The 13,421-nt window shown below is 34.4% G+C and overlaps 1 protein-coding gene across 5 annotated transcripts; it reads right to left on the reverse strand.

Annotated features, from left to right (window-relative positions):
- Positions 1–5,328: 5,328 nt before the first annotated feature.
- LOC111407505 (pentatricopeptide repeat-containing protein At4g39952, mitochondrial) lies at positions 5,329–11,742 on the reverse strand. Of its 5 annotated transcripts, XM_023037020.1 has the most exons (3): positions 7,171–11,742; positions 6,659–6,783; positions 5,329–6,007 (listed from the first exon to the last, which is right to left on the reverse strand). In XM_023037020.1, the coding sequence occupies exon 1, from the start codon at positions 11,402–11,404 to the stop codon at positions 9,074–9,076; it is 2,331 nt and encodes a 776-aa protein (XP_022892788.1). In that variant the 5' UTR covers positions 11,405–11,742; the 3' UTR covers positions 5,329–6,007; positions 6,659–6,783; positions 7,171–9,073. The 5 variants fall into 5 exon arrangements, with proteins under 5 accessions (XP_022892788.1, XP_022892787.1, XP_022892789.1 ...); XM_023037019.1 differs by lacking the exon at positions 6,659–6,783; XM_023037021.1 differs by lacking the exon at positions 5,329–6,007 and having other exon boundaries at positions 6,264–6,800.
- Between the last annotated feature and the right edge of the window lie 1,679 nt (positions 11,743–13,421).

Raw genomic sequence — 13,421 nt, forward strand, 5'->3', positions numbered from 1 at the left:
TCAATCTTGTCTTTGTTTAATTCAGATTAAAATTAGATTTTAATAAAAAAATTAAAATGTATTGTTAAAAAGTTGATAAAAGTTATGAACTTTTTTAAGGGCTCATTTGGTAGGGATTTTGAGAATTAATTTTTCGACCGTTAGAAGAAAAGTGGGGTCCACATGTGAGAGAAGAAGTCAAAAATTACGGCTTGAATAGTAAAATAACGGTCAAAAAATCAATTTTTTGGGGCAAAAAATTCCTACCAAACAGGGCCTAAATATGTGGTATGAAAATGAGTTTGAGAAAATGAATTTTAAGAAATGGAGATCAAACAAGGACTTCATGTTTTATCGTCAACTTTGTGCCCTCTGCCACTATAGAGAAATATTACAAGGTTCATTGGGTAAGAAATACAGTTATCTGGCTACATTTTGGCTTTCTTCAAGCTAAAACAATGTGTAATATAACATATTTTCACTCTATTTTAATCAACTGTCCTCGAGTAACCATACTTTAATTTGATTTCGATCAAGTAACTCCATCTAATTTCGTCACTCCAACCAATGAATCAATGATACAACATCAATAAATTATCCACCATTTCTTTAAATGAAGTTATAATTATTTCACATCAGTAACCAACGATTACATTTGATAACTGATGAGTATTTTACATTCTTATTTAGGCTCTTAAATATACCCAATATTTGATTATTTAGACAAATTCCTACTTATATTAGTGTGTATATTGTGTTGTGTTTCTATATAAGAACCCCAACTTTGAGGTGAATGGAGCAAAAATGAAGAGATTTAGAGCCAAATTTGAGCTTTAATGATTGAATTGAAGAGATATCGAAAGTTAAGGGCTTGATTCAAAGCTTTAGAAGTGTAATTGGATGATTTCAAACGTTTTAGGAGCAAAATTCATCATTTTGAAAGTCTGGACATGATCAAAACTCAAAGGGCTGAAATTGTCTAAATTAAAAGTTAAGGGAAAGCAAAAGGTTTGGGCTTCCTATGCGGATTTGAAGAGTAGAAAAAATATATATCTTAGAGATCAAATGAAGCACATAAAAATCCATCTTTTAAACTAAATCATAGAGAGAAGTCAAGCAATTAATGGGAATTCAAGCATGAAGATGTCTGGACTTTTAGAATTGAAGATTGAAGAAATTCATCATATCTCCATGTTCTTAATTTTATCACGTGTCGAATTATTCTTATTTTGATTTTATCATTGTGTTTCTTGACTAGACTGCCCATTGTGATGAACGATGTAGCTAATTAATTTTTATTCTTATTTTAATTTCATAATTTAGGTTTTCTTTTGTATAAATTGTGTTGGATTTGTATGATCGATTGTTTTTTTCATGTGTTAATGAGATTTAAACAGCATGATATTCTTATTATGTTAAATTAGGAGATTGCGTGGTGGAAAAATCGTTCTTATTTTTAATGAATTTGTTGTTATATTGAGAAATTTCTACTTTTTCATGTTGTTGTCATATGTTCTTATGCTTCATTTTTATGAAACTATTAACCGATAAAGGGAAAGTTTGATAATTAGGAAGTTGATTATTACTCAAGAGTTGACATCAACACTTTTATATTAGATTTAATGATTGATATACAATAATTTATACAAAATATGAATTGAACATAAATAGAGTTAATTAGTGAAATTGGGACTTATAACTATTTACTTGATTAATTTCTACATCAATATTTGCTCTATATTAATATTGAATTGCATAATTTTGGGGTTATTCTCTTTGTATTTCAGTTTTTTAGTTTTGAGTTTTGAATTTATTTTGGATTTTGTGTTTTGAGTGCCTGTTTTGAAATTGCTGAAAATACGTATTATTGGATTTAGTTTTAATTAAAGTATAATCAATACTTAATCCTCATTGGCGATACTATACTCACCATTTTATTACTTATAGCCTGTTTGAGCCACATTATTTCAAAAAAATGCATTCTTAGACAGTAATTTGACATCATTTCAACCACATATTCTTCAAAAATAATATTACATGCAAATAAAAAAAATTCTTATTTTTTAACCACACATTTTCCATCAATACATTATTTAAAAATTCATTATTACCAAAATAATGTGACTCAAACACCCCCTATTAACAATATTGTACTCTCGAGAGAGAAAAAAATAAAAAAATATTAATAATCATTTATTGATTAACACGTCATTGATTTTTATTAATATATTTGGATAAAGTTATCTTAATTGAAGACAAATTTACTGTACTTATGATTGAATGAAACTAAAGTAAATTCACCTTATTGCACTAGATGCCAGCATAGTTACCGCAAATAAAATGTATTCTAAAGACAACATTCTCACCTAATTAGAAATAAATAAATAAAAAATAACAAGTTTGTTGTAACTTGTAAGGTGACTAGTTAGTTCATGGATTGTGAAATGCCATTTTAGCAAAATCTATATTTATACATTTATCAAAAAAAAAAGGTTGAATCCCAATTTTGAGGGCCCCCACCGCCCCACTCCTGGAGAACCGTGAGAGAGGTAAATCGAAGAATGTGTCACATCAAGTCAGGGAACAAGAGCTTACCTATACACTAGTGTTCACAAAAAGTCCAATTTCATATATCAAGAATCAAACCTCACACTGCGACTTCCAGCAAAGTTGAGACTACCTCACATGGAGGGTAATTATATTCACAGTACAATTTTTATTAACTAAACAACTAGTTGCAAAGAGTTTTCTAGACCTTTGTTCATTTTTTAAATATTACGTCTTTAACATTTTAGTCACATTCTTATATTAAACCTTCTATTAATTTGCACGTCTTTTTTCTATTTGATCGTTTTTGTCCAACAAATTCATTAGGAGTGTGTAAAAGAGTTATTTGCCTCTCGTAATTTTGAATAAGTAAAAAAATACAAAAAATTGACTAAATATTTGTCCTTCATTTTAATACACGATAGCAAAGTATTTAGATAAAAATAGTCATTAGCGACAAGATATGTTAATTAATTGTAGGCTAATGATCAAAATATAAAGAATAAAAGTTAAAACATAGTTGAAAATGAGCAAAAAATAGGGACATTTATTACAATTAAAATGTGGTGCACATAATAAAAAGTGAGCTGTGAATATAATTTTTCATACATGAAAGTCCCTACATGGGAGGAACACTTTTTGACGATGATGCACTCACTATATTTTACAATTTATGGTTTTTCTTTCAATTAGTATTATTTTTGCTACAATATTTAGAATTATAGTTTATAATTTAATGTTGGTGCATCTCCCCTTAAATTCCATATTATACATTGTAACTTAATTTTTCTATGTAAATTTAATTTACAATCGAAGAGTCCAAAATGCTGTATCAACTTCTCCTAAAACTGTCAAACACATAGAATTATAGATAATTTATTGCAATTTAAATCTTGATTATTAAAGTATAAATTTTGTAATTTTTTTATAATTTATATCTCAATAGAGTAATCATTTATTAATGATTATCTAATGATTCTAATTTACTTTTAAACTATTATTTTAGTTTTTGTACGTAAATCATCTAAAAGTGTTAAATAGGACGAGGCGACTAGTGAAGCCAAATTAATGGTCGGCTCACAACCGTCGTTCATCTCGAACACGAGTTGAGTTGGCGAGTGGTTCATCCCACTTGATCAAAATCCATCAAATTATTACTTTGACCATAATTTTATTATATTCTTAGTGTCATGTATAGAATTTTATAATGCCATAGTATTTCACAAAATATATCCACCCCAATTTGAACGGTGTTAATTATTGGATTTTGCGATCAATTCATTCTTGTCTTGTTATTAATAAGAGTTGAGGAGCTTTTCTTTCTTTTATATATAAAAAAATACCTCTTTTTTATTTCATACTAATTTATCATTTCAATCACAAAATATATGAACTCAAAGGAGAAAATCTCACTATTTGATACTTCAAACATTTACACCATGGATCCCTGCAGCCGTCTTCGACCTCCCACCACCTCCGATGACTTGTCCCGTCGCCGCCAAAATTCATATAAAAAAATTGGGCTTTTAATAAATAAAATATTTTAACATTACTCAACAAGTAACATGGCCCCAAAATTCATTTAAAAAAAGGGCTTTTAATATTAAAAAAAATACATAAAATATTGATTTTAAACTGAAATGAGGTAATATTTTTAAAAATTACAAAAGTGGGTAAATGTAAATATTGATTTTAATGAAAAGAGGTAGTTTAAAAAAAAAAAACACACACACACACACACACACACACACACAAGAGGGTAAATCTAAGTTTTTGACAAAAGTATGATAATTAGGAACTTATCCTTTAATTATCATTATATTACTTATTGTTTGATAACATACAATCTTGAATTTTTAAAAATTAGCGCCACACCCAAACAATTGAGTAATTCCATTTGTGAACTTTAGTATACAGTCACATCACATAATGACGTGAGAGGGCCCGAGTACAACCCTCTCACATGGGAGGCCCAAGTATAGGCCCCCTCACATGAAATTCTAAAACTTTCTCATATGAAAAGGGTCCAAATACAGCTCCACGCATGGTCGAATTGTGGACCTTCTCTCATATAACGAGGTTGTAATTGGCAGGCCCCTCACATGAGGGGTTGTACACTAGAGTATACGTAAAGTGAAATTCCAAATAATTTGATGAACTCCATCTACTAGTTCTAAATAATCATTACTTTATTAAATCCCCAAATTTTCTTATTTTGAAGTAATATCCAAAGAGTCGTAGATTTAGAATATTATGCAACATAGGCCATAGCATAGCGACTTTAGAATTATCTTTTCATAGAGTGAGATTAGCATTAACATTAGAAAGACTACAAAGACATACCATTTTTGAGTCTTGCCCTCTTCAACTAGGTTTTTTTTCTTTCATCATCTATGCTGGTTTTTTCTTTCGGGAATTGACCGATCATAATGTCAAGTTCAAACACTCCAAAAGTCTAAAAGGTGAAATTTTCGAATGCTCAAACCATAATCTTTCTCTTTATATCAAAATGCCGTCACACCCAATGCCTTTACACTGTTCAATGTGCCAACATTCAAACCACTCCAATTGTTTTTCGAAAAATGTTTCTTCTATTACAATTTTTGGCATATATATAAAAATAATAAGAAGAATTGATTAATATATAATTAATTATTCAAGGACTTGTCAGTGTTCTTTTTTATTTTTTCGTCTGCAGCATCAATCTAGAAATACTCTTCCGTTAAATAACATAACAAATTAATAACCAATAGGGTCGTAAAAATTTCCGTAGTTGCTATCTAGAAATGGACATTAAAACAATTGAGAATTGAATTCCAAATTGGATTGCACTAGTCAGTACTTCTAAAACATCTTTTGTATCAATCCATTCATCCCTCTTGTTCCAAAAACAGCACCAAATTCATTAATCAGTATAAATAAAACATCAACGAAAATTTAAGCATATGAATCAATAAAATCTACAAGAAAATGATGCCATATTCTCACCTGGTTTATGAAACAAAAGTCTCATATCAGCTCCCACAACTTTCCAGGGCTTGAGCTGACAAGATAACTATAGCTTCCTTGAAACTCTTCGATTTAAACATTGTCGAGATCCTTATCCAACACACTCAGCATACTCTATCACCACTTTCTCCACTGCACAGTGAAACTGTATGCAGCGAAGTCATTGTAGTTCAGGCCCACCTTCTCAATTCTTTTTCCCTGTGAGCTTCCATGTTCGTCATCACATGTTAAGCACAGAAAGCCTCAGTACTCACTTGGCCTGCTGGTGTATGACTCATAATAGAATGGTAAGCCTGATGCATTGATGTTGGACTTGGACGATATATGTGAATTGTGAAGTATATTCATTCTCTTGCAAAATTGCAATGGCACCAATGCTATGGATGAGAATAGAGAAGCAAGATGGGATGTGTGCAGTGACGAATCTAGGATTTTGAGTCAGCACGAGTGGCCGTTGATTGTCGACCGTCAGCTACAATAAAGTATTAAGAGCCCGTTTGATATCTTTTTTTTTTTTAAACAAAAAATGCATTTCTAAATAGTGATTTCATGGAGAACGTGAGGTTAAAAATAAGGAAAAAAGATTTGAATTTGAGCGTAACTTTATTGAAGAATGCATGGTTAAAAATAAGATAAATAGAAATGCATTTTGAAAAAAGAAAACGAAAATAAAACAAGGCCTAAAATTTAAATATAACAATTATTTTGTTCATATTGAACATATATAATTCTGTTATAAGAATAAACCGTATATTCACCAAATGACATTATTGTCTAGTTTCATATAATTTAAAGGAAGAGCATGATTTTGAATCTTTATAATTTTATTAAACCCAATAAATGTAATATATATTATTTTGTTGAATCAAGTGTCAAAAGCAATGGATGCTAGAGTGGTGAGGCTTTCAATGATCAGAATAGGGGTTCATGGTTCAAATTTCATCCAACTCTTTTCTATTGCATTAATTTTGGTAGAAATTGTAAAACTAAAAAATTTGCACAATAAATTGGCTGTGAAGGGATTCGAAGCCGACACTTGCAAAATTTAAATGTAAGCTCTAACCATTTCAGCCAGAAGAGAAGTTTGAAAGAAGAAAGAATTATCAGTAATATAAACTAAAACCTTAATCTATTGTCAGCCCAAAAAAATTGCTTCCGGCGGATCCAGCTCGCCACCTCCTAGATCCGCCACTGGATGTGTGGTTTACTAGCGGGTTCTGGTGCCAGAACAAGGTTGAATCTTGCAAACTGGAAGAGAAAATAGTCTGCTGATAATATATATACTGTTATCACTATGTTAAAAGTTGTACATTTTGGATGCCAAGCTGTAACTTTTGGTAACACAGCAGAAACTATGAAGTATTCGAAAAAGAAAAATAATATAGCATTTATCTTTAATATCAGTTAGAGTTTCACATACAGAAACATCCAAGACATGAAGTATGCCCAAAAGGAACACCTGTGTAACACCTAAAGGTTGAATGCATGTTATTTATTGCTTAAGGGATTAAAATGAACCAAACATGCCAGAAATAGAAGAGAAACTCTAAAAGATATACAGTGTCACAAGTATGAAGTGCTAGATTATGAACCAAACAAGTCATCAATTTTGAAAGAACTTATTCCAAAACTTACGAACTAATCCTGCAGCGATGATTCATTCTCCAATGAATGGATCTGAAGGCACGAAGAAAACCTGGCCAAAGAATCACTATTTCGATTGCAGCTCTGCCGCGGTGACCCAATTCTCAAATAGCAAAATCGGGTACTTCTGCTCGTGCAAAATGTCCTGAAGAAAAGCAAAAAGCAAAGTAGTCCCGTCCTTCTCATTGAAAATATCTTTTCATGTATGAAACGCTAGATCATCAACTCATTAATATGACAGTACATGGATTATACCAAGTTTCTGTGTGTGCCATCAGTGTACATGGATGATCAAGCTTAACTGTGAATGTAGGATCTTACCTCTGAATGTAAGATAATAAACTTAGAAGGCTACAAATTTAAATGATTCTAGAAACAATCAAGCTCTATTGACATCCATATATCCAGGAATCAACATATTTATCCACGACAAGTAATCTACAAGTATCATGAACTTATGCTGCATTTGGGATTGTTTTGCTAGTAAAGAGGTGGGAGAAGATTCAAAACCTCATGCAAGATGATGGAACCACAAAAGACTATTTTTGGCCTTAAGTTGTAGCATCAGCAGTATTCGCCCACAGAACTGGCCTTTAGTGTGTATAATAGTATAATCTATAACCATGTCACAGATCAGACACATAATCTTGGGTGAAACTTTTCTCTTCTTACATCCCATGTATTTTTCCTATATAAAGCCAATTCCCTCTATGTAAATTATATTCATTGGTCTTTTGATATTCGAGTGGGATTTCTCTCCTTTTCAATTATACCTGTTCTTTCCAAAATTTTCTATATGTCTTACTGTCCCTCATAATCTATATAAAGAACTTTTGTGCCAATATCAAGTATCCAAATAAAGTTTGTATGGTTACACTGAAATTTTACAACAGAATTCTCCCGACTTCAGTTTAACCTCTGATGCTCGGACTCTTCAAAATAGTCGGAGTACCCATGTCGGACACAACACGACATGGGTATGGGTATGAGATATGTGTCGGATCTTCCAATTTTCAATCGGACACTTCATTGCTTTCGCTTCTTCTTCCTTTTTTTCTTCTCCTTATCTTTCCCATTTCCGCTCTCTACGCACCTAGCGTCTCCATCGAAAGGGTGGAGAAAGGTAGCGGCATTAAGTTTTCCCTTCTCTTTCTTATTTTTTTCCTTCCTTCATTCTCTGTATCGGTAGTTTAGAGTTTTGTTTGTATAAAATGAAAATAGATTCCATATAGTGTTTCTTAGTTCTCTACTAAGTCCAAATTGCAATTATGTCCATTATTTGCTATTTTATATAACATTTAGTAATGTCCATAATTGAAAACTAAATTGTAAAATTATATTTTATTCGTCTTAACTCCTTCCTCAATATCTATTTCCTTAGTCAATAATTGATTTTGGTTTATTCAAAATGACGTCTTGCATTTGTACAAAAATTGAAGTTTGAAAGATATACCCACGTACCCGTGTCCTAAATTTGGACTCTTTTTAGCCATATCCCCGTATCATACATTTAAGAAAATAAAATATCCTACACTTAGATACGTACCCGTACCCGAGTCCGAGCATTATAGAGTTTAACCCAAATTTTGAAACTTGCATCAGTTAGAAAATTCCCACATATAAAGGCACTGCAACATCAGATATTTGTAGTTTGTGGAAAAGCTCAAGTGTTAACTGAGAATGTCTTAAAAGAAACCCTTTTTCGTCCAGTAGAATATAATAGCCTGCCTAAAAGCCTGATACAAACTATACAAAGTAGGCTTTAAAATAAGGACTTGATCCAAGTTTCAAATTATTACCTGAAAGCCATCGGAAGGCATTAGTGCATATGTCTATCAGGTTCCAGAATCCAGAAGTTGTGTTCCAACAGTAGAACAGTTGAGATGTATCCTTGTTATATTGTACTCCAACCAGCTCTCTTTCTCACCCCCCTTTTCTTCATGATTTGTCTCACTTTTTCTACCTCTGCCCACATCCCCACAGAACTATACAGGTCCGATATTGTTATGTAATATCCATCGTTATCTGGGTCAGCCTCAATAGCATTCTTGGCAGTCCTTATACCCATCTCAGTATTATTGTGCATTTTGCAAGCAGTTAATAAAGCACCCCATATGCCCCCATCAGGAGAAATAGGCATTGACAAAGCAAAAGCTTCAGCCTCGGCCAAACGACCTGACCGACCAAGAAGATCTACCATACAAGTATAGTGCTTCAGTGTGGGTCTCACAGAATATTCTTTTATTTTACGAAAGAGAGACTTGCCTTCTTCAACAAATCCAGCATGTGCGCAAGCAGAGAGGGCCGCGAGAAAGGTAAGGTCATTAGGCCTAGTATTAGATTGTTCCATCTGTTGGAAAATCTCCATTGCAGATTTTCCATCTCCATGCATTCCGTAACTGGAAATCATCACGTTCCAAGAAATAACATCCTTCTCATTCATTGAGTCAAAGATTTCTCTTGCAATTTTGAGTTGCCCACATTTTGCATACATATCAATCAATGCAGTAGCAACAGCAATATTATACTCAAATCCTTCTTCCCTAATATAATCATGAATTTCTTTTCCTTTTTTAACCGATGCGATTTGGCCACAAGCAGAGAGCAAAATTAATAGTGTTGTATTGTTAGGCTTGATGCCTTCAGAAACCATTTTGTTAAATAGAGCTAAAGCCTCAGAAGAGTGTCCATTATGAACATAAGATGAAATCAAACTATTCCATGTGGCAATATCTTTGTTCGTCCGATAAAATAACCTCCTTGCTATGGTCAAATTCCCACACTTACCATACATAATTATAAGTGCATTGACAACCGAAACAATCTCGCATACTGAATGTTTAATAATGTGGCAATGAAGAGATCGACCGAATTTGTTTGTTTCCAGTTTAGAACAGGAAGAAATAACTGATATTAGGCTGTTCAAATCAACTTTGATACCTAGATGCTGCATTTCTCGAAACAAGTTTATGCTCTTCATCTCTAATCCTGCCTTGCCATAGGCAACAATCATCGTGTTCCAAGAGTTCTCATCCTGATCACATCCTCCATTAAAAAGCTTTTCAGCTGGAGCCAAGACTCCAAAATTACAATACATAGACAACAATGCATTATAAACAATCTTATCGACTTCATAATATCTCCTCAAGATAAAACCATGAAACGCCTTCCCTTCATACAACTTCTTGGAACTAGGAAAACTTAAAAGCAAACAACTGATTACCACCCCATCCGGATGTATCCCATCAGCTTTCATCTTAAAAAACATATTAAAGCACTCATAAACATACCCCAATTTTGCATAAACATCAATAATAGCTGTCCATGAATATAGATCCTTAACGACAATTTCCTCAAACAAAAGGTGGGCATCCTTAACTGTCTCACACTTCGAATACATTGACAAAATCGAAGATTGAACAATATGTGACGACACAATCCCAGACTTTACTGCCAACCCGTGCAAGCATCTGCCTTCTACCAATGCACCCAAATTCCCACAGGCTTGGAAGCCACCTTCCAATGTCCGAAAATTCGGCCTCTCGCTATTGCCACCAATCCTATGCATCTCAGAAAGGCATTCCATAGCCTTCTCACTCTCACCATTCTGCACATATCCAATGACAAGCGCGGTCCAAGCAACCACATCTTTCATCGTAATCTCATCAAACACACCAGCCGCATCCTCCATAGACCCACATTTAGAATACATATACACAAATGAAGACCCAACAGCTGAATTTCCACAAAAAATATTTAATTTTGTAATCAATCCATGAATACTCATTCCAAAACACAATAACCCAACTTCAGCACAGGCTGAAACAACGATGGGGATAGTAAATTGATTAGGCAACTTGTCACAAAACCACATCTCGGAGAAAAAATCAAGCGCCTCTGCATACCTTCCATTGGAAAAATGGGCTTTAATTACTGAGTTCCAAAGAAAAGGGTCTTTGAAACTGAGGGAATCAAAGATTTTGGCGGAAGAATGGGGCTGGTTGAGTGAAGCATAGTGCGCTATCAGCTTTGACGCTATGAAGATGTTGTTTGTGTTACCAGTTGTTATGGTATATGCGTGGATTTGGAGAAGGGTGTTGAAATCTAAGACACGGTTGGAGAGGAAAGAATTGATGTGATTGTGAAGATAGTTGGACGCTATGTTAACGGTTGAAGAAGAATAAAAGAAGCGTTTGTAGAGGTGGGTGAATTTAATTGTACACATATGAAGTTCTTTATTGGTTATGGAATGAAACAACGTGCAATGGTGGTTGGTGTAGCCGCTGCATTGGCGGTGGTCCTTTTGGTGGCGGCCAACGGAAGATTATCGGGAAAGAAGGGAAGAATCAGGCCGGGTTTGAAGCGGTTTTTCGTTTTTGTTTTTTGCTATGGGCCAGATTAGCTAAATCACCTCTCACGCCTTGTCTTCGAGGGAGTAAAAGACAGAATTTTTGGTGTCAATACCTATAGACATTTTCATTTCACTGCCAAATAAATACAGAATAGAAATGCAAGGAACTGAAAGTGAGCCTACAAGCTCAGACACATTCACACACGAACTCCTAATGCTCCACTAAGAGCTGACGACAAAAAGAAATTAAATAACTACTCTATACACCACGACTTCATGACTTGGACTAAGTTATATACAAATGAAAATAGAAATTAAATAAATACAGCCCTAACCAACTTTAGCAACTGTCCCTGGCCCAACTTGTACATTCGACACAAGGCAATTGCCTCCCCCCCCCCCCCAAAAAAACCTTATCCGTGAGCCTACAAGCTCAGACACATTCACACACGAACTCCTAATGCTCCACTAAGAGCTGACGACAAAAAGAAATTAAATAACTACTCTATACACCACGACTTCATGACTTGGACTAAGTTATATACAAATGAAAATAGAAATTAAATAAATACAGCCCTAACCAACTTTAGCAACTGTCCCTGGCCCAACTTGTACATTCGACACACAGCAATTGCCCCCCCCTAGAAAACCTTGCCCTCAAGGTTAGGGAAGTGAGATTTTAGGTCGTCGAGGTCCTCCTAGCTAGCATTCTCAATTGACATCCCTTCCCATTTGACCAATACCTCCAGCGCACCTTCCCTTCCTTTTCAACCTACGGTCTACGATTCTTTTGGGTTCTGCTTGAATCGTGCCCTCAACTATAATTGGGGGTAATAAGGTGCTTATGGTAATAAGTTCCCCACTCGTTTCGTGAGAAGGGAAATGTGGAACACTGGGTGAATCCACTACTTGGAGGCAAATCAAGCAGGTACGCCACATTACCCACTCGGCAAGCAACTCGGTATGGCCCATAAAACTTCACTGCTAGTTTTTGGTGCCATCGGAGAGTCGTCGTCATCTGGTGATAAGGTCGAAACTTGAGGTAAACTTGGTTTCCAACTTCAAATTCCCTCTCCGTTTTCTTATGGTTTTCAAATTTCTTCATGCGACCTTGAGACTCCTTGAGATTTTGTTGCAAAATGTTTGAAATCTCATCTCGGCTTTTGAGGGCTTCATCCACTGCTGGGACTCTGGTGGTCCTCGGAATAAAAGAGATTAGTTTGGGAGGGGGTTGGCCATAGACAGCTTCATTAGGGCTGAGTTTGGTTGCCGAGTGGCTGGAGGTATTGTACCACAATTCTGCTAGAGGTAGCCACTTAGCCCACGTCTTTGGCCGATCCCCCACGAAGCTCCTCAGGTAGTGTTCTAAACTTTTGTTGGTGACTTTCGTCTGCCTATCTGTCTCTGGATGATAAGCTGTGCTAATTTTGAATTCAGTTCCTTGTGCCGCAAATAATTCCTTTCAGAAGTTGCTTGTAAAAATGGGATCCATGTCGCTAACAATTGAAATAGGCATGCCATACAGCCTAAAAATCTGTTGCATGAATAATCTAGCAACTGATTGGGCTGTGTATGGATGTGATAGTGCTAAAAAATGTGCAAATTTGGATAACCTATGATAAGTGTATTTTATACACTTATTCGGTACCCTAAATAGCGATATTTGATTGTTCTTTTGACAAATTATAGTCTAAATGTTTGTATTTTATGTTTAATAGGTAAAATTTTATGAAGGAAAAGGATTTGATGGAAAGAAGCAAATAGGCAAAATTGGAGAAAAGAGGTAAATTGTATGAAATCCAAAGTTCGGGGACTAAGGTGCAAATATCTAAAAATTATGTCGAACCTCAAGATGAAGATTCGAGAGCGTTAAGAGTCAATTGGATGAAGA

This window comes from Olea europaea, chromosome 13 (assembly GCF_002742605.1).
Source record: "Olea europaea var. sylvestris chromosome 13, O_europaea_v1, whole genome shotgun sequence".
In the NCBI taxonomy this organism is placed as follows: domain Eukaryota; kingdom Viridiplantae; phylum Streptophyta; class Magnoliopsida; order Lamiales; family Oleaceae; genus Olea; species Olea europaea.

What these genes read in the sequence shown, in the direction of transcription:
- LOC111407505 (XM_023037019.1), bottom strand. Translation starts at nt 11,404, where the DNA reads ATGTGTACAATTAAATTCACCCACCTCTACAAACGCTTCTTTTATTCT.